This window comes from Sinocyclocheilus anshuiensis, unplaced genomic scaffold (assembly GCF_001515605.1).
Source record: "Sinocyclocheilus anshuiensis isolate Anshui unplaced genomic scaffold, SAMN03320099.WGS_v1.1 scaffold78, whole genome shotgun sequence".
Lineage (NCBI taxonomy): Eukaryota > Metazoa > Chordata > Actinopteri > Cypriniformes > Cyprinidae > Sinocyclocheilus > Sinocyclocheilus anshuiensis.
The window spans coordinates 3986730-4008477 of record NW_015544250.1 but is presented as its reverse complement, the minus strand read 5'-3'; the positions used below and the strand labels follow the sequence as shown (position 1 = coordinate 4008477).

The following is a 21748-nucleotide window of genomic DNA, read 5'->3' as shown; positions in this document are numbered from 1 at the left end:
GATTTCTAGTCGTGTCCTCTTTTGGAAGACCAAACAAAGTAGTTTCGCTTTCACAACAAAACACACAGTGGGCTAGAGTGAGGAACGGGCGGGGGCTTGAGAACGGTGCGGCCGGCGGATTCGACGAAGGAGCGGCCGGTGGGCTTGCGGCAACCACACGTGACGACCCCGGGCTGAACTCCGCTTTGTCCACAGCAAGTCTTTGCAACTTTACAGATCTTCTTTATGCACCAAGAGCTTGTAACACTTCAAAGAGAAAGGAAAAATTTTAATCGCATCATATGACCCCTTTAAAAAACACCACAATGTGATGTTTTTTTTCCACACGTCTGTAGCTTGTTTTGTCCTTCAACTCAACAGTAAGTGTGAAATTCCTTGTAGGTTCAATCTGTTGAGATCTTTGTAATTTATGACTTCACATTTTCTCTTGGCATAGACGTGACTGAAAATGTAGCTAATGAAATATGTATTTGATTTACATATTTCTCTTCATATTCAAGCCTCCACCTCCTGGACACCTCCCTAACGCGGCTCAGTTGGCAGCCATGCAAGGTGCAAATGTTGTGATGACACAACGTAAGGGCAACTTTTTCATGGGTGGCTCCAGCGGCGGTTACACCATCTGGTAACAGTGAGCACCCCACTGGCCCTGGACCGAAGCCCTCCTTCCTTCTCCCTGGTTCCCTTTACCTGTTCTCCCACCCCTGCCTCCCTTGGGGCTGCTTGGCTAAGCCACAATACTGATTTAATCTAATGGAATGTAATATTTTAGAGCCCCTTACTCAAGGTAGAGTACGCCGCTATTGGTATAATTTTGTAATATCACAATTATATAATGTATAACACAATTATTGTGTATTCACAGTTAAAAAGCGCATGACAATTGTAGGTTTGAACTTCTAGTGATCATATATTCATTTACCGTAATTATTGGTTGGCTAATTTAGAGTAGACTACTTTGAAGGTGAAGACCAGGTAATTTTTTCCTTTGACACTGGCGTACCTCTTACAACTTCATTTTTACAGTACATTTTCTAGTTTTTGGTTGTCTTCTTGAGCCAGAGGTCATGCCAAGAGAACTGCCAAGAGTCAGATCATGTGTAAAGTAGCTATGCACTTGAAGCTTTCTCTTTGAATAGTATGCTTAACTACGCCTTTCATTCATGTCATTATTAAGGTCTTGTCATATGTAAAATGCAGATTTAAGCACTCTATATCAAAGAGACAAGTGTGTTTACAAATTCAAACAATGGCGGCGTATTGTACCTTTTGGCAAGCTTATATAAATATTATCAGGTGCCAAAACTGCACCATTGTTTAAAAGCAAAGGAATTTACATATGAATGAACCTAAATGCAGTAAAAGAGAGCGAACAAGATTAACTAAACTGGTTCAGAAAATATTTTCTTTTTCCAATATTTTCCCTCCAATGTCGGATACCCAGAGCTGTACGTATAGCAGTTTCACCTTGTTTAGCGCGTGTTATGTGTGTTCCAGCTATATGTGCTTCTACACAAACTTTTTAGGCATTTTCCACAAAGGTAAACTTGTTTACAGAGGTCAGGGCTTAATCGAAAGACAATTTATTTTCAGTATTTTAAACGGTTTGGCACATCAAGCTTTTTTTTCTCTCTCTTTTTCTTTTTGTGGGGAGCTGCTTGTACCAAAGATCTGGACAAGAATGCACTAAAAGCTTTTCGCTTTTTGTAAGTCTTCTGTCATAGTACATCTGCACACAGATTCATACTGAAATAAACAAACATATCATATTTAGATGATGGTGATTGCTTTCCGGACAGAGCACAAGACTGCTGTGACTGCATTTTCTAGGGGTTTGTGTTTTAAAAATATATCAATGTTTCCTAGTTGCATCTTGATGTTTCTGCATGCACTTTTCAGTAGCTTTGTTCTCAATAAAGTGTTATCATTGTTAAAAAATTTTAGGAGTACTACAAAATTAATTTATGTGCACTGTCAACCAATTCTGAAATGTTTTTGCCGATTTCTTTTGTACATATGCTTTTAAATACAAATAGCGTCAGTTATACTTGTTGCTGCATTGATGATTTTTCAAAGCAGTGTGGTAATACGTAGCAGCCTATACAACGGCTGAGAAATTGTGGTGTTCTTTAAATGTTTCGCAAGGGATTAAAGTTTTCCTCTCTCTCATCTGTAATGTGATTTAGAAATGTTTAGCAAAAATACCTGATAAAAAAGGAAAACCTCACAGAATGCACCAGCAGTTGTCTCCACTGCTTTTTGCGCTTATAATACATTTAATTGCTAATCTTCATTTCTACTCCCAACAGTGATAGAATGACCTTAAAGTAGTTCACTTCCAGAATGAAAATTCTGTCATTAACTCACCCTCTACTTGTTCCAAACCTGTATGAGTTTGAGCAAGAAGATATGTTAAAAACTTGGTATCTAAACAGTTGATGAGCACCATTGACTTCCATAGTAGGAAAAATATATACTATGGAAGTCAATGGTGCTCATCAACTGTTCGGATACCAACATTTTTCAAAATATCATCTTTTGTGTTCAACAGAATAAAGAAACTCATACAGGTTTGGAACAAGTGGAGGGTGAGTTAATGATGACAGAATTTTCATTCTGGAAGTGAACTACTCCTTCAAAAAGCAGCCGTGTCCTCTTCGACACCACAACGCTTAAGTTCTCTTCGACACCACAACGCTTAAGTTCTCTTCGACACCACAACGCATAAGTTCTGTAGCAGTTATCTGTATTAGATGTGACTGTGAATCTAAAATGCTACTTATTTTGCTAGATAGCACAAAGGTGAAATGTGCTTATAAATGTTCACTCAAATTTATTCTCCATACATTCACTGGTATCAAATTATTTGTCTCTATACCATACATATTTTCTGATTTAAGAAAAAAAAAATAGGAAATGTTATGCTAGCCTGGCAAATGGGGCTCATTTTTTAGGCTTTACATGTATCAGGTGCATCACTGGGTATCCGACACTACAGTACAGTTCTAAAGGTTTTGCCCATTTGAATATAAAAAGACCATTCAGGTAGATTTTCTCTCTGCAAATAAAGGAAAAAATTATTTTGATGTTAAAAAAAAAAACATGCCAAGTATGCTGGCATCGCCTTAGCACCATCTCTGTCATTTTCTGTGATGTAGGTTTTTATTTTAGTATGAAACGTCTGACCTGGTAGTTTCACATTTATTCCTAACCTGACTTTATGTCATTCCTTATTTAAATCTCATTTCATTTATTCTTACTTGGCTAGCAAAATAACATTAGGCAAAAAACACGAGGGCAAAGCTTTCAGAACTCAATACCCTTTCCAATCTTAGCGCAGCATTTTATCATGGCATGTGGCACCGTGTGTTTGTGTATGCAATGTAGCGGATACACTGCTTATCTTGAGCCTCAATACCATGACAGTCATGGATGGTATACGTCTATGTGGGCACTACAGTTCAGGGAACCCTTCTGATTTTTTTTTCTATATATATATAATATAAAAAGATTGTGATGGGTTGTAATGGATGCATACTGCAGCATCAAGGAACCAAGGTCCTTCCTAGTTTGCTACATGACAAAATGGTCTCCAATGAAATTGTGGTGCACTTAACTTTTTTTATACTAAACCTTAAGAATAAAACAAAATTTAGAATAAAAGCTATTTTGAATTTTGACAATCTGTGTTGTATTATGTCTTTCAATGGTTCATGTTTATATTTTTGTCTGCTGAGTTGTTTATTTGGAGGTTTATCTCCAGGTTATGACAAATGTTTGATTAAATGACCAATCACTTCCGATCCACATTTAGTCCAAGGCAAGATTGGAGATTATGGATTATATTGTTGTCAATCACAATCCTATTCAAAGGCATAATAGAACTTAAAAATATTTTTTGTACTGACAAAACTGTTTGCACAGAATTGATTTCAAATTAAATATCAGTTTTGATTTTACTAGCTAAATACTAACTTGTATTTGACATTGAATTATGTGTTATATTAATAACTACAGTAACATTGATAGCGCAATGAAAAAAGATGACTCCGAATTTTTAAATCACAAAAAAAACATCAATTTTCATAACAAGATTCTACTGTAACCCTGCACAAAAAAGTATCATATATGCATCTGATATTATGATCAGCGTGTTTGTAAATAATGACATAGGTATTATATTTGGCACCGTTACAGCAAGCCTATGTAACAAAAAAATACAAAAAACATTTTTTAATAAACAAAAAAAAAAACCTTGTATTATAAAATGTCCAAAAAAAAAAACATTTAAATGTTTTACAAGGCACTATAACAGTGAACTCTCCAACTATTCATAAACTAAAAATTCTGCCAATACATAATAAAAAAATAGTAATAAAAAGCCAGGCAATATGGTCAAAGGAAAAAGGCATTTTAACACTATATTGATTTATAACTGAATAAAACAAAATTTGTACAGTGCCTACAATGTTTGCCATTTGAGGTGCAGTGCCACTTATGCTACCTGAACTCTAATAATAGCTGATGATAATTCCATAATTACTGATAAAGAATTCATTATTAACTCTTGTATATGAACCTTCATGTAATTTCTGCTGAAGTAGCGAGTTAAATTTGATTTTTTTTGAGTGAACTATAAACTATATACACAGGCATAACAATTTGTCAGCAAAAAAACAAAAAGTTTGTCCCAAATGAAAACCGATGTTGAGCTTATTGATGTCATGAATAAGCAACTTGTCCTCCCAACATAAAACTCAAACTGTATCCTTTCAACTAAACATTCTTTCATAGAGCGGTGGTTTATGTCCCATATGTCTTGCACATATACCTCTCTACACAAGACTATTTAGATGTCTGCAGCAGTACTGATCATGGGTTAAATCCCTCTGATGCCAAGCAGTTCAGATGAAGTATTCCTTCTTGTTTTCAGTGACGGTGTCATTGTAGACCTGGTCAGGGTCCACACCTGGAGCAGGCTCACCTGCGGTTCTGTAAACACCCTTACTGTGGCACAGGTATCTGTACAGCAGGAACCCACAGACAACAAGGGTCACCAGGATCAGTGCAATTACCACTAAAAGAGAAAAAAGAAAAATAATTTTAAACAGCCAGCAATGTGCAATAGATCAAATGAAGAAATATTACCCTTCAAGGTTACATTTTATTTTGATGTTTCCCTTTAAACATTATTTTGACTACAAGTAACTTTGCAGCTACACATCAACAAACTCTCATTAGAGTATCAGTAGACTGTTAGGTCATGGTCAGGGTTAAAGTTAGTAGAATAGTCAATTAGAAAAATAGAATTACTAAAAATAGAAAAGTTACTTCTAGTCAATAGAAAGTCTGCTGGGGGACCATCAAAATAAAGCATTCAGATATATTAAGCAGTCTGTAACTATAAAATTAGCATTACTGGTAGTTGCAAAGTTTCTTAAATATCTACAAATATAACAAAATATCTAAAGGGGACCATCAAAATAAAGTGTTATCCTATTAAAAAATGATAAAATATATATTACTACAAATACATAAAAACCCTTTACAAATAATAATAAAGTCTCCTGAAAGTAATTTTAGAGGCTTTAAAAGTATTATTATGCCTTAATTTTAAAGCCTCTAAAATTACATTTTTTACATTTGAGGAATTTCATACTTTTATTCAGCAAGGACATATTAAATTCATCAAAAGTAACAGTAAAGACATGTATAATATTATAAAAGAAAAATAATCTTACATTCTCTCTAATATGTAGCATCATCATAAGACCTGCTGGCAAACACTATGTACTGTGAACAACACCTTACAAAACCCATACCATCCCCACAAAAGCTTTCTAGGATTGTCCAACACAATATATAATTCCTAGTCATTAAGGTAATTTGATGGCTTTAGTCTAATATCATGATCTGCACTGACATCTTACACTATGAGCTAGAATCTATTACACTAGAAGTCAATTACCTCCAATGACAGTCGTGTCTGTTTGCGGTGGAGCTGCAGTTGTTGATGTAACATTTATCCCTGAGAAAAAAAACAAAAACACTAAGAATGACACACTAAACCTGTATGTCAAGATTACATTCACTAAAATGTGGAATTACAACCATTTCCAGCTAAAGAAACTGTTGAGCATTGTTGAAGAGTAATCAGATTAGGAGAAATGCAACATAGCACCAAGTTAGGCATTCACTGTGCATAGATTTTATTTAAAGCAGCACTATGTAACTTTTTCTGTGTTCAGAATTTGCTAAATGTATATAATGAGCGAGTACATCATGAAGAATTTATCTTCCAAACCGCGATTTTGTCTTATTCCGAATCACTACGGTACACTTATAATAAGTACTTGTATTTGGACTATTGTAGCCTGGTCGGGTCGTCACCGCTGCGGAGTAACACATACCTGCGTGAATCGCCATAGACATAAACTTATACTTATAGAGAAGTAGCTCCGGTTGCAATGTTCTTCCGCGGGATGTGTGCAGTTCTGTTTATTAACCGCTAGAGCGCCAAAAGTTACATAGTGCTGCTTTAATGCTTAAGTACAGCCTCGAATGAAACATTTCAAGACCCAAATGAGGTCAGGTTATACTACTGTACAAGTATTATATGCAAAATAAATTGTGTTAGTGCCAAGATTATGTTACATTAGCCTATTATAATGTTCAGATTCATTGTTTGATATAAAGGACACACCCAAAGCCTGTGAGGGAAACTTTTAATGCTCTTTATATTAGTTGGCTCTTTATATTAGAAGACAAGGTGTAGAACTTACCAGCAGGTGTGCTAGTCATGGTGAAAGTCATAACTGTATTGAAACAGACACCTATATGGAGCAAAATAAACCTTGTTTACTCAATTCAATAACAAAAAACCATAGTACCAACTGTGACTTTTATTTTTTACAAATATGTCCTTTCTGTAACAGACGATATGACTTGTTAAGTAAACTGCTGTTTAAACATTAACTAAACGTGGACAAACATCACTAGGTTGTGAGACAGATGTACAGTTTGTGCCATTGAGGCTTATTGGAACTGCTTGAAGAGAGGGACACTTACATGTGGAAGAAGGAATAGAAAATTGTGTATTAAATGTTCAGGGACTTAAAACCATCTTCTAGACATTTCTACATTTTGGGAATTAAGTAATTTGTAAAAACGTATGTCAACCCACTTTTCAAAATATTTCTACATACATCACAGGTTAAGGGTCACTCTATAAAATGGGTGTTTCTAGTACGATATGGTAATTTTTCAAACATTCTGTCAGATACATTGAATTATAATTATAAATTGTATATATTTCAAGCTAAATTGAAGGAATAGTTTACTCAAAAATGAAAATATGCTGAGAATTTGCTCACCCTCAGGCCATTTAAGATGTAGATGAGTTTGTTTGGAGTTAAAAACATCTTGATGGATTTGTTTCTTACAAACATGCAGCTTTTTGCTGTACAAGACATTAATTGATGGACTGGAGTCATGTGCATTACTTGCGGATTACTGTGATGTTTTTATCAGCTACTCTCATTCTGACGGCACCCATTCACTGCAATAAATTCAAACATCTTGAGGGTGAGAACATTTTCAGCAAATTTACATGTTTGGACTATTCCTTTAATGCATTTTTATATATGTTGGACCACAATTAAGCCTGTTTTGAAATGAAACCGTTTTAAACTTGAAAAATGTTGACATTAAAAATGTTGTTTAAATTAAACTACAAAATTCTTACTAGAAAGATAATTTAATGCTGATTTTGGTTTACCACCCAAAATCATAGCAATGGGATTATTTATTATTTATTTAGCAATGAGACATTATTATTATACATTACAAGGACTATACTGTATATGATAGGATAAAATGCTAGTGTGAAGAAGTTGGATACACAGGGGTGGAGACAAGTCAGATAAGACATGAGGAAGAGACAGATTTTTTTCCCTTTTTTATGCTATGGTTAGGAAAAATGTCTATATTAACATACATTAAATGTTTGCATTCGCTTTTCATTCATTTAATCATATTTACCCACATGCTTATAATGTATACATGTGTCGAATGACCCTTATTAAACTTATAAATAAAATGCTGTGGCAGCAGGCATAAGTCTCACTTCCTAAATTGAATTAACTTGCTTTCTTACAAATCTCGTAGGGTTAAAACACAAAGCTCATTTTAAAACGGCTCTCATCGTGATGTAGGCACACTACACACAAAGCTAGAGGTGCTGCAAAGAAACACGCACCGGTGAGATTGTTTGTTTGTTTGTTTGTTTTGAGGCAGAGACCACCTAAAACTGTAATCCTCACGATTCCATTTATTTGTTTTGATCGATCGTAGTCAGAAATCTCCTCTCACACTGTGAACGATCACTGTGATCATTTTACAGCTGTTGAGCCATTTGAAACCGTCAGATCTAACGTACTTCCAGCCCAACAGGAACAAAAAAAAACTTACCTGTTTGAGTGTCAGAGTCGCGGTTAAACTACTTTTAGTTAAAGATAAAAATTAAACTTCAGACCGAGGAATCATGAAAAGTAAGCTGCGTTCAACCCAAGGCAGAACAGCATAAAGCCACCACAAGCTCATCCACAAAACTGTCTTGAGTGCGCGATCATATCCGATCTGTGAACGAATCGTTCGTTTGAGTCGGATCTTTTAGATGAATCAGCTGAACCGGTTCACAAACTCCAACTAGACTGAGCGGTTCTCAATCTCGATTCAGTAACCTAAACGATTCATTTAACCGAATTCGAACACAGCCTTTGCCGTCACAAACCGGGATTTGAAAACGTAACGTTACTGGAAATATGAAAATTGTATGAAGTTTCACCAACGCCCTTACACGCTAACACATGTAAATAGGCTAAGTGTAATTTTATTCACTTGTTATAGCATAGCTGAAACAAATTGAACTGCGACACATGAAATTACTAAACTAATTAATAAAACGTAGTAGAAAAAAAACTAATAAAATGCATTTGCTTTTATTAGGACGTTTGATTGTGGAACCATACGGCGAGCTGACGTAATTGCGTCATGACGTAAAGATTCATTTAATCACTTTGGAACAGGTTCTTTGAAACAAACAGTTCAAATGAGCCGATTCTCCGAAACGAGTGACTTCCCTTTGCTGTGCGTGGGTGCGTTCACGAGTGTTTCCTCCTGCCGCTCCCGTGAAGAATCAAACAATAGTCGCATTCCACGAAATTACTAATATTAACCAACAACCACCACCCTGAATTCTAGACTAACCTCTAAAAATAGAGAAAGGAGATTTGGAGCAGTAGTTTAATTGCTTGAGTGTGTAATGAAGAAAATGTAAAAAAAAAAAGAAATAAAAAACAATTGGCAACTGAGTGACAAGTTAATTTAAAGTTATTTAATGATGGATAATTGTCAAGTACATAACAAATATTTCCCATTGTTTCCTGTGATCAGTTAGATAGATGTATGTCATATAGTGTATCTAAAAACATTAAAATCCATAAGGAAGACCACCACATAGGATAGAAGACAATACAGGAAAGTGATTGTATTCTAAAAGAAACTTGGATTAAAACCCAGAATTTAAATATTTATCTGAAAATATTTCAAAAGATCAAGGATGAAAAAAATTATGAATACAAGCGAGTACAGCATTTGATGTCCTCTGTTATGTTGTGCATTTGCAGTCCGATTCCAGTGAATTGCCAATAAACACTGTCTTTTCTGTAAACAGATACAACATTTAAATGAAAAACGCATTGAGCCATCTGCTCATAGTGGATTAAATGAAACACATGAGCACAACATGAGTGTGAGCTGTACATGTAAGTGCTCTCAAATTATGCTGACCTTTTGTCTGCTATTTAGGGGCCTCTGCTGTCACTCACTCGTTCACTTCTCCTGACGGATGGTCACCCTTGGTAAGAGCCTTGAAACAGGTCAAACAAATCAAAATTACATCCTGTTTTGAACTACATTTTTATGTTTCTTTAAAGAATGAACATAATGGCTATGTTCAGAATGGAATAGCCTACTAATTACTGAACACTGCAGTATATAATTATACTGTATACTATGTACTACATTTTTGAAACCGAACATAAAACAGTAGGAATTATGGAATGAATTGTTCAGAATTGTTTAAAAGCATGGCTATAATTACCTACGGGCTCATTTGCCAGACTGCAAATGAAAGGTTATGATGTTACAACAGATTTCTATTTCAAATAAATCTTTTTTTTTTTTTTACTTTCTATTCATTAAAGAATTCTGGGGATAAATGTATCATGGTTTCCACACAAATAATAACAAGTACAACCGTTTTCAACATTGATAATAAAAAAAAAAAAAAAAGTTTCTTTAGTAGCAAATCAGCATATTAGAATTATTTCTGAAGGATCATGTGACTCTAATGTAATTAAAATGTAAAACGTAATTATTTTCACAATGTTACTGTTTTTACAGTATTTTTCTTCAAATAAATGCAGCCTTGGTGAATATAAAAGACTTTAACATTAAAAAAAATCTTAATTATTCCAAACTTTTAACTGTAATGACAAACAGTAGTGTATGTTTTTGATGTCTCTCTCTCTCTCTCTCTATATATATATATAATATGGGTTGTTTTATAATGTGTTTACACCTTTACAGAACTCACATTGTTTGAAGCCTCAGCTTGTTCCACATCTGATTTAACGTCACAAGCTATTCCATTCTCCACACCAGAAGGCCCATCGTCTCGCACCTTCTCGGGTGATTTTTGATCTTTGATCTTGGAGCATTCAGCGATATTTGAGTTTGGTTTCAGTTCACTCTCATCACAGTCCTCCTCAGAAGACTCCTCCTCATTTGGTGTATCTTGATCTGAGGCTTGTGAGGACTCCTTCTTTTTGGCTTTCCTGTCTTCTTCCACCGGTTTATCTTCAGAAGTGCTGGTGTTATCCAGCTGTGGCTCATGGGCCGAGGTACCTTCCTCTGTATGATAATCTAATCTTGTAGGGCTGCCTTTTGCATCTTTGGCACCAGAGACGTTCTCATTAAGGGGCTGAGGGCTGGTCTGCTTAGGGCTGTATGACCCATATGTTGGTCTGTCAGACCTAAAACTGGATGAGTTGTCTCTCCTGTAATAGCAAATGCAAAGAGAAATATGTTGGTTTGCATCTTATAAGAGATCTCCTAACAAAGATACCACATTATTATTTTGGCCAAAATAGACTGTATTAAACAGATAAACATACAACTGCTACAACTACTAAACAAGCACTTTGTGTCATTTTAGACTTTTGATTTAAGATTTTAGAGTAACTCGTTATTTGAATGATAAATGGCAACACTTTTTCTGCCTTTATATTATTAATCATGCACATTCACCAGCAGATGGCATTAGTTCCCAAGTTTTAAATCAGCAAGGCGAAGAGAGAAACTGAAATTATGTTTTTTTACCTTAGAGAGCCCCTGGGGTTGTAACTGGTGTGGAAATCTTTAAAGCTTTTAAGTGATCTGGGGGACAACGTGTCTCTAAATGACCTTCTCTTCAAGGAACCAAAGCTTAAAAGGAAAACAAAGAGTAATTTGTTACTGTAAAATATTATACTACTGATATTTAACTTGTTTATTGGAAAAATATATAGAAGAACAGACAAGAAAGCCGTATACCGGTTGAAGTTCTTCACAACAAAGCTCTTGTCTGGATGCTGGGTGCTCAGCTCTTTCATCACAGTCTGCAGAACCTCATTGTTCTTGGGGCCAAAAAAAAAAAAACAGAACATGAGGAATCACTCTTTTGTTTGATCCAAGTATTTTATTTTCAAGCTGTATTTTCAGCTTTTGCTTTACCTTGGTAAGCTCCTTGTAGAAGATGTCTCTGAGGTTGCAAATGGCTTGGAAAACTGTGACATAGCATCCAATGCGACTATATAATGCAGAACAAATAGAAATTAAGGTAATCAATATTGCATTTTTAAACAAGATCCATCTGTGTACTATAAAAATAACCCCAGAACTCACCTGTCAAATAGAATAGGCAGTTCTATCTTCAGCTCCATGTTCATGTCCTCAAATATCACCTTTGCTGCATTCATCTCATCCTCTGCCTATAAAAACACCAGCATATACGGAAAATCCTATAGATCTATACATGGTCTTCAAGAATCTGAATTATATCATAATGTTGCTAGTAATGTCATTTTTGGTAGTAAAGAACATGACTGCAAGGTTGGAACTTATCTGTAAGGCTACAAACAAGGGCAGAACAAAAAAGTGTGAAATAAGTCAAAGATGGCATACAATACCTTTCCAATTTTAATATCGTCCTTCTTTTTAGCATTCTGCAGCCCTGTCAGGTGATGGCGAGTAGAATCATAGTCTACGAGCTTCCTGTTTCGCTTGGCCACCTTTTCCTGAATCATGAAGAAAAATAGTATACAAACTGCATTTAAAAAAATGATTGAGAGCTTTGTGCAAGGTGCGTTTGCCAGTATGTGAGGCAGCCATTTTTACCCTGACATCTGGAAACTGGCTCATGTACGACTCCATCGTGATTAATGCCTGATCATGCATCTTGTCCTCATAATCTTTCCACAGAAGCTCTTCTCCCTTTGGGACACAGAGAGTCATATTTGTATTAATATAGGTAATTATAATTTGAGAATTTATAATAATTTAGGATGTATAATCATTTATAATAAAGTGTGTATAAAGCTGAGGCTTGTGAGTGTGTATAAAGAATATAAAGCTGCTTGGTTTGGAAGTGACCTCTGAGTAAACAGCGCTTCATACATCGCTATTGACAAATGCACAATGAACATACTTTGCCCGTGAAATTTCGCTGATGACCGCGCATTTGGATTTTAAAGTGTAACTTTCATGTCCAAACATCACAGACTGCCCAAGACTCTAAGAAAAGTCTTTAAAAATAGGGACCAATGTACTGTTACCATGCAAAAAATAAATCTGTATATTCACAGGTGTTTTAGGGTTAAATTAAATGTAAACTTAACAGATAATGTCCTGGCAGAAGGCCTTTTCTGTTTTTCTATATATTCTTACAGTGGTCTCTGAGACTAACCTCCACAACTGCCCCAAGATCCTCTGCACCATCCCACTTATCATCGTAGGCATCATACAAGGACTGAAACAGTCGATTTGAAGCATCCCTCATTACTGTTAAACATACAACGACAGTCAGTAATCCTGTTCAGAAGAAGCTGATCTCCTATATGAGTCTCATAGTAAAGAGCCAACCTGTGACAGCATTGAGGTACGCTTTAAGGTCCTTGTATATTCTGTATCCATCGTTCTGCAAAGGAGATCACAAGGACATATTAGGCAATCTTTTGATCTTCAAAGCAGTCACTTTGTATACCATAGCAGATCTAATGCACCTGTTGGTATTGGAGGTTCGTGACACAGTGCTCAAAGTGCTCATCTTTGGTCTCCTCAGATTTGCCAAGCCTCTGCAACACCTGCAAAAGCATCACATATTACATACCTGACAGCCATGACAAGGGGATTGTCAAACTCTACTGACAGCACTGCAATGGATGTTACACCTGAACCTTGAAATATTGATAAGCACACACTGGTGCACATTCTCCAATAGACACTTTGAGATGACAAGATATGAAGGGCTTAAACCCAGTCCTGTTCCTGGAGATCTTCAGATCAACCTGCAGAGTTCAGCTCAATCCCTGCCCAAACACACCTGTGTAGTGCTCCTGAAAATCTTAATTAGCTGGTTCAGTTGTGTTTGATCAGGGTTGGAGCTGAAGTTTGCAGGGAGGTAGATCAGGAACAAGACTGGATACCCCTGGCTTAAACAGACTCAGTAGGTGAAAACAGAAAAGTAAACGGTGACTTGGTCAGCCTTAGTAGTCAAATAAAATACAATTGTGGCAATAAAGGAGACCGTTAAGCAGCGAAAGAAGCTGCTTGTTTACATTGGCTCTTGTCGCTGGAGTAGATAAAGAGACCTGTGTCAGCTACTCCCATGTCATGTGACTGGATTGATTATTGGATGAAAATAACACTAAAGTCTCTGTGCTCTCAAACAGGAAGACTTTGGAAATCACATTGGCGCTCTTGACATAGTGTTTTATGATTCCAGCCACGTACCTTCTCCTGTGCTCTGTTGAATTGTTTCTGCATCCGTTTAGCAAGAACATTGGCCCCTCCTTTTGAGCTGATGCTGGCCTTGCTCTCTGCCATGTTCTCCACTTGTTTTCTTCTTGAATAATGTTTTGTTAGACCCTTAAATTACCTGGCCAACCCTGGGAAATAAAATGAATTTTTTAGAGAAAAACGACAGTGGACTTGGTGTCTTTACATACCTCTGTATTCTGTCCAAACACACCTTCTCTTGGCTTCTTCCACAGTCATAAGTCATAAACTTCTTATCTTTCCCGGTCATGATTTGAGCTTTGTGGCGGCCCCTGAGTCATATTTTATATTGAATGGTTATGTAAGGGCCCACTTGTGGAGAATGCTGAAATTATATTATATTAGGCCTATATTATAGTATATACACTGAACAAAATTATAAACGCAACACTTTTATTTTTGCGCAGTCAGCATGCCAATTGCACGCTCCCTCAAAACTTGCGACATCTGTGGCATTGTGCTGTGTGATAAAACTGCACATTTTAGAGTGGCCTTTTATTGTGGCCAGCCTAAGGCACACCTGTGCAATAATCATGCTGTCTAATCAGCATCTTGATATGACACACCTGTGAGGTGGATGGATTATCTTGGCAAAGGAGAAGTGCTCACTAACACAGATTTAGACAGATTTGTGAACAATATTTGAGAGAAATAGGCCTTTTGTGGACATAGAAAAAGTCTTAGATCTTTGAGTTCAGCTCATGAAAAATGGGGGCAAAAACAAAAGTGTTGCGTTTATGATTTTGTTCAGTGTAATTCATTCATTTTCCAAAACGTATGGGATGCTAGAGTCATTATATCATTTTATATTAAATATTATATTATATTATGAATCAACATTGAACTGAACTGAGCTGAATTATGACAATATTGTCTGATCTGTCGAGCTGCTTTACAGCTGAAATTGAAATTGTTTAAAAATTCTGCAACATCAACACTGTTATTTTCCTGTTTATTACTGTGAAACTACCTTAAAATCTATATTGTAAAAAGCACTATATAAATAAATGTTAGAAATTAGATAAAAAGCTGAACTTATTCTATACTGTTCTATTCTGTTTTATATAACATAATGAACATCAAACATTCAGCTTATTCTTGTTCTATTCCCCTTTTCTGTTCTATTCTAATCAGATAAGTAGAAGTAAAATTTTGCATTCGTTCTATTATTTTATATTCTATTATGGGCCACATGCTACTGAGCTTTATTCTATTCTATTCTATTTAATATAAGCAGTACCTAAGACATAAAAAAGCATTACAGGTATTTCCAAACTACATTTCCCATAAGCCACAGTACATACAAGCAACATTGACCACTCCTCTTCCTCACAGATGTGGATGTTGTGAACTTTGATCTGCTTTTTGGACTGAACTGAGTTTGTAACATTGCTGCTTCTTCAGAATCAGGACATGCTGGACATGATCATGGGAAGCGCGGTGGCCAAGTGTGCTGTCACCGACCTGGCCATTCAGTGGGTTGGGTGGGCACTAGCGTCTGCTCTCAAAACCGAAAAGTTTTACGACTTGGCAGGTAAATGATTTATCCAAAAGGCGTAGTCACACGATATTGATATAGTAATATTATCTATTATGCTTTGTAATGTTCATGCATTAGTATGCACACATAAAAATGGTATTTCGCTTTAAAAATATTGCAGTTGTTTTGCTCATGCAGCTTTTTTATAGCTTTTTTTATTTTTGGACGAGAAAAATAGGTTAGGTAAATTGTATTACGAGACGGTGGTTATCTAAACTACAATAACGTGTTGTGAAACCACCATAATAAATACGTCTCTCCACCCACATCCTAAAGCTTACTGAAGTGCACTTGTATTTCGACAAGCCGGCCTTTCAACCAATCAGAGCAGTTTATCTACAGAGTAGCCGTCGTATAATTGGCCAAACTTTGGGTACGTCACTGTCAATCCTGCAGATAGAGGCGGGACTTGTCAGAAAACTGGTGGAAAAAATGAACGACTGTAACTCGGATATGATCTTGGAGCCTATAAATTAGTACAAGTGCAAAACAATGAGCTATTTTAATCTGTATAAACATATTTGCACAAACCTCGAAACTAAAATATATTTATACAGAAACATACTTTTTAAACAATAACCTCTGTACAGATATTTAAAATATATTATAACACCATTTTATAATGTTTATAATGTTATACATAAACAGTTTAATACTGCATAAATGAATTTTAACAGCTATATTGATTAGCATCTTATGCATGGTATGTAGAAAGTAATCACAACTTGGCTTGCTGACATGAAGATGTGAGAATTATCCACGAGGACTTGATTATCCATGTAATTCAAAGTCTTATTCTCTACATAAAAATAGCTTCTACTCACCTGTCAGCATTCAATTTGCATTGCTTTTCAGTGTAGTTCAAATATTATCCAATCATTTCAGTCTTTCAAACCCAGGTCACTGAATGCTATTCCCTCTTTCTCTCTGAGAAGTGTGCTCTTGAGGATCCTTGAACTTTGCTACCAATTGTCTCTAGATTCATTGGTAAAGTATTCAGTGAGCACGCCTCACTTTTAAAATGGACGGACACAGGTGACTGGCTGCTCTGCCCATATCTGGCAGGATATTGAATGCCTTATCAGTTTAACTACAGATTAATTTTGTTGTTTTGTAGGATCTGAGTCGGGTATGGGGCGGAACTGGCCACTTTAGACAGAACGTACAAACTGGACTTGTCACTGCCTGGGGTCTGAGGTAAGATAGATAGATAAACAGTGTAAAAGTGTTCAATAAAGTAAAGACAGGTCTATTTATTTCAGTCTTGTAGATTTAACAGCGTTAATAAAAGTGAAGTCAGTCCAGCTTCTTGTTGCGTTAATGTATCCATTAAGGTCTGGTTAATAAGTCAATTAGTAACAGATTGGGCCTTGTCCTGCAGGCTCGGGACATTTCTCTTTCTTAGAATCCTAAAGGAAGGACAAGACCGGAGATTTGACAATGTCAGAGACAGCCCTGGGACATTCTTTGTGTACTGGACCATGCAAGGTATTTCAACCACGGCTATTGATTATTTGCATAATGTTAATTGATGGCCGCAGTAGGCCATTTGTGTTCAGTCACAACAACAAAAAGATAACTAGGAAAGTACCTTTACTAGTATATTATATCACATAATGATCATATATCTCGATTCTATTTCTATATTGTATTCTATTCTATTATGAATCGGATACCATAAGTAGTTTAACTTATAAGTTGCACTTATTTTGTTGTTCTATTCTGTATCACATAATAAAGATCAAATATTCAACCTGTTCTATTTCAGTATTTAATATTATATTGCATAATATTATGAATTACACAAGTAGAAGTTGAACTGTGCACCTATTCTGTACTGTTCTATTCTGTCACATAATGATCACATAGCTCAATTCTATTCTATTTGAATATTTTATTCTATTCCAATGTTCTACACTACGAACAACTTGGAAAGTAACTTTACTGCCATCAAGTTAGTCAACTTTCATTAAAATGAAACTTGTTTCTCCTTTTTTTCTAGCTTTGTGGGTCTTTATTACCCTGTTGCCCACCCTAATATCTCGATTCTATTTCTATATTGTATTCTATTCTATTATGAATCGGATACCATAAGTAGTTTAACTTATAAGTTGCACTTATTTTGTTGTTCTATTCTGTATCACATAATAAAGATCAAATATTCAACCTGTTCTATTTCAGTATTTAATATTATATTGCATTATATTATGAATTACACAAGTAGAAGTTGAACTGTGCACCTATTCTGTACTGTTCTATTCTGTCACATAATGATCACATAGCTCAATTCTATTCTATTTGAATATTTTATTCTATTCCAATGTTCTACACTACGAACAACTTGGAAAGTAACTTTACTGCCATCAAGTTAGTCAACTTTCATTAAAATGAAACTTGTTTCTCCTTTTTTTCTAGCTTTGTGGGTCTTTATTACCCTGTTGCCCACCCTAATTCTAAACAGTGAGAGAAGAGATGAGCCCCTGGGCCCACGTGACTACATCGGATGGGGAATATGGGGGCTGGGTTTTGCTACAGAGGCCCTTGCCGACTGGCAGAAGTGGAATTTTAGGAGTGATCCAGATAACGCAGTGAGTAATAACTTGCACTGATAATAATAATTTGATGAGACGACCAAATTATGACATGTAAATCATATAACTTGCGTCATAAAAGAGATATTTTAATATAATAGCGTTCATTTTATAAGGCCTGTGCTCTAATAGATAATGGTAAACTGGATCAAACTGTCCGTTCTTAACCCTCTGGTTGTTATTGGCCATTTTATACCAAATGTATTATTCTTTTTAATGTTATACCTTTTTTTACTAAGGGAGGAATACCAAAGAAGTGCATATTTTTTTCACATGGGTTAAATATACAGAAACTATATGTGAACCATTTGTTGGTTCGTTTGTTTGAACATTCTAACCAGCTACTTTGGCTTAACCAAAGGTGTGTGTTTGGAGCGGGGCTATCTGGTTGTCCAACCAATGGCAGACAGGGGAAGTGATGCAGAAATTACACTGTTCACCTTTAATTAAACATTTTGAATTTAGCTTCAAGAAATCCTGAGTGCTTATTACTTTGCATATGACATTTTAATTAATGTTAAGACATAAATCATGTAAGCCTACTTGTATTCGCAGGGAAAATGTATTCATCATGGACTGTGGGCATACAGCAGACACCCAAACTATCTGGGGGAGATCCTGCAATGGTCAGGCCTGTTCCTGTCCGCTTCCTCCGTCATGCCTGGTCCTCAATATCTCACTGTGGTTTCTCCTCTCTTTGTCTGGTTTTTACTGAGACACGTTAGTGGGATCCCCATCCTTGAGAAACAAACTATGAAGAAGTGGGGATCAGACCCTGCTTTCCAGAACTACATCAAGAACACTCCACTTCTATGGCCCTTCCCCAAATTTAAAGGAGAATAAAGCATATTTACAGAACTTGCAGTAATTGCTCATGCTTACTAATGAACATTGAGAGCTCTTGTGAATGTCTGGAAATACAGACACAATAGTGCGAGTAGTTAAAGGAATAGTTCACCAAAAAATTTTCAATGACTCACCCTCAGGCCATCCTGAGATGTAGAAGAGTTTGTTTCTATTGAAAAGATTTGGAGAAATGCATCACTTGCTCATCAATGGATCTTCTGCAATGAATGGGTGCCGTCAGAATGAGTGTTCAAATAGCTGATAAAAACAACACAATAATCCACAACATGACTCCATTCCATCAATGAATGTCTTTTGAAGCGAAAAGCTGTGTTTGTAAAAAAACTAATCCATAATTAAGGCCTTTTAACTTTAAATCAGACACTTCTGGCTACAATCTATAATAAAGCTTCCTCCAGTGAAAAAGTCCATCCCTTGTTGTCCTCACATCAAAATCCACCAACATATGTTTATAAATATCAACTTAGAACAGTGCTTGATCTTTACATATTTCACTTCTGATTCAGATAAAATTACTTTTTCACTGGAGAAAGCAATATTATGTATTGAGGATGACTCATATTTTAGCCAAAAGCAATGGTTTGAAGTTAAAAATGTCTTGATTTTGTTTAGTACCAACAGCTTTTCGACTTTACATTAATTGATGGACTGGACTATTGTGTTTTTATCAGCCGTTTAGACTCTAGTTCTGACGGCACCCATTCATTGATGAACAAGTAATATGCTAAATCTCCACAATCTTCCATTTTTGAGTGAACTATTTCTTAAGAAAACAATATAGATGTCCTCATTCCTGGATCTAGTTTCTACATTATAACATTTTCAGTACACCTAGTTACTTTGCAGTTGTAACCCACAAGGAAATTCTTCAAAGAAATCTATCAATACTTCTCTTTCAATTAATTCAACCACCCGTTCTCATATTCTGGCACACTTTGTGCCTCAGTGATTTTGTATTGTATTTTAAATGCGAACATTTACGTCACAGTCCAACTCTAAATCCCAATGCGGTGTTAAAAGACAGACACAAAGGACTTGCAATAAATGAATGTATTTGACAAACAGCACAAGTCTTACAAAATATCACACCACCCAAATTGAAAAGCAACTGAGTTGATAAATTAACTGCAATGTTCAACACAGTAAACAATTGCCCTTTTAAAATGATGAAAACTTGACCGTTCAGTGCTGCACAACTACTGGTCCTGAAATGTGGCACCACTGAAAGGAAAATGACTAATTGTATACAGTAAAGAGTGTCCAACCAGTATAATCTTTTATGAATTGGATGAAGTACACTAGATCCTTCAAAATCAGTCAATTCTCCCAGAGGACACCATTTTTTTGTTTCTACTTTAAATGCGGTACAAAATTCAATAAATTGAGCCAAAACTGCATAAAGACAAATGAATGCCATAGTGAAAATCTGAAAGAATTCTGGCCATGTTCATTTATGATCAAAAAACAACTATGATGCTGAAAGACAAAATGCGCAAGCACAACCACCAAGTGTTTTTCATTACAAATTGCATATATTCTCAATTTTCTTACCGTCCTGAACCCCTCAATGCACAAATCGCAGAGGGTTCAGAAGCAGTGTTTCTCAAACAATACAAATGAATAATTGAAACATTAGCAGCATCATCTTAACAAATTCTGTATTAAATCTACTGGCTATGAAATCTAAGTTTGACCATGTTTAAACACACAGTTTACACTCTACATAGAAAAATCTGATGGTCACTACAGCCTTGAACCCAAAGAGATTGGGATTTTGCTTGTCGTTCCATGTAAAACATACAATTACAATATTCAAGCAATACACAAGGTTACGGTTTCAGATTATACTATATACAAATCTTGCATACAGCATAACCTTTTTTGTTCTAGATGCTACATTCAAGTTCAGGTTTCTTGATAAAGAACTCCCAAACTGATGCAGATTCTGTTGTTAATTGAGGACTCAGTGACTGATGGAACTGTTTATATCAGCCCATCGCTTTGTTTGTGAATGTTAACAGTACATTAAAACATTTAAAAGCAACTAAAATACAAATGTTACTAGAAAACTTGACAGATAAAAAGAGTAGCGTTAATATGGTCCAAATTGATGGACAAACCAGACATAAAATATACAAGTAGGATTATGTAATATATTGCAGCTGTTTCCAAAGAAAAAGAAAAACTCAGCCTTGAGGAGCTTCAGGGCTACTTTAGGAGAGGAGAGGTGAAGAAGTGCCCTTGGCGAGGGACGCTGACTGCAGCTCTGCTCCTGCTAGAGAACCTGAAAACAGGAGGGATGTTCATAATGGTTAGTTCACTTCTACTCAAAGAACAGTGGCAGAACGCGATAGGATTCAAACATACTTTGGAGTGATTGCATTGAGAGTTGCATTCTTCATGCGCTGGGAGAGAGAGCTGGAGGATGGGGTCTTGCTCATCTGCTGGTCAGGAGTCGTAAGGGGCCCAAACATACTCGCTACAGGGCCAAACAAAAGGCAAATTGTAATACAAAGAAAAAAAATTACTAAATCGTTCAAGATCAGGTGATGTTATGAAATAACTGAAGTTTTTTTTTATTTATATATATATA

The 21748-nt window shown here is 35.8% G+C and overlaps 4 protein-coding genes across 7 annotated transcripts in view; 2 read left to right on the top strand and 2 right to left on the bottom strand.

Annotated features, from left to right (window-relative positions):
• LOC107697974 (DAZ-associated protein 2-like) overlaps positions 1–2169 on the top strand; it is a 7075-nt gene extending 4906 nt beyond the window's left edge. The window contains exon 4 of the mRNA XM_016498878.1: positions 501–2169. Coding sequence (XP_016354364.1) covers positions 501–629 — 129 coding nt within the window. The 3' untranslated portion in view covers positions 630–2169. The remainder of the gene's footprint in view (positions 1–500) is intronic.
• Positions 2170–9630: 7461 nt separating this feature from the next.
• On the bottom strand, positions 9631–16723 carry bin2a (bridging integrator 2a). 2 transcript variants are annotated; one of them, XM_016498716.1, is made up of 14 exons: positions 16522–16723; positions 14113–14267; positions 13383–13463; positions 13243–13297; positions 13067–13161; positions 12499–12594; positions 12291–12398; positions 12007–12092; positions 11836–11911; positions 11656–11738; positions 11443–11547; positions 10658–11120; positions 9850–9928; positions 9631–9723 (listed from the first exon to the last, which is right to left on the bottom strand). In XM_016498716.1, exons 2-13 carry the CDS (start codon positions 14203–14205, stop codon positions 9884–9886), a joined length of 1386 nt encoding a protein of 461 aa, XP_016354202.1. In that variant the 5' UTR covers positions 14206–14267; positions 16522–16723; the 3' UTR covers positions 9631–9723; positions 9850–9883. The 2 variants fall into 2 exon arrangements, with proteins under 2 accessions (XP_016354202.1, XP_016354203.1); XM_016498717.1 differs by lacking the exon at positions 16522–16723 and adding an exon at positions 15462–15686.
• On the top strand, positions 15586–19163 carry LOC107697841 (uncharacterized). The gene is made up of 6 exons (XM_016498691.1): positions 15586–15641; positions 16633–16684; positions 16815–16894; positions 17079–17185; positions 18113–18285; positions 18844–19163. The coding sequence occupies exons 1-6, from the start codon at positions 15586–15588 to the stop codon at positions 19129–19131; spliced, it is 756 nt and encodes a 251-aa protein (XP_016354177.1). The 3' UTR covers positions 19132–19163.
• Positions 19164–20644: 1481 nt separating this feature from the next.
• LOC107697971 (rac GTPase-activating protein 1-like) overlaps positions 20645–21748 on the bottom strand; it is an 11067-nt gene continuing 9963 nt past the window's right edge. For all 3 annotated transcript variants that reach the window (XM_016498873.1, XM_016498872.1, XM_016498871.1), the window contains exons 16-17: positions 21523–21634; positions 20645–21439 (exon numbers count right to left, since the gene is read on the bottom strand). In XM_016498873.1, the coding sequence (XP_016354359.1) occupies positions 21364–21439; positions 21523–21634 (188 nt within the window). In that variant the 3' untranslated portion in view covers positions 20645–21363. The remainder of the gene's footprint in view (positions 21440–21522; positions 21635–21748) is intronic.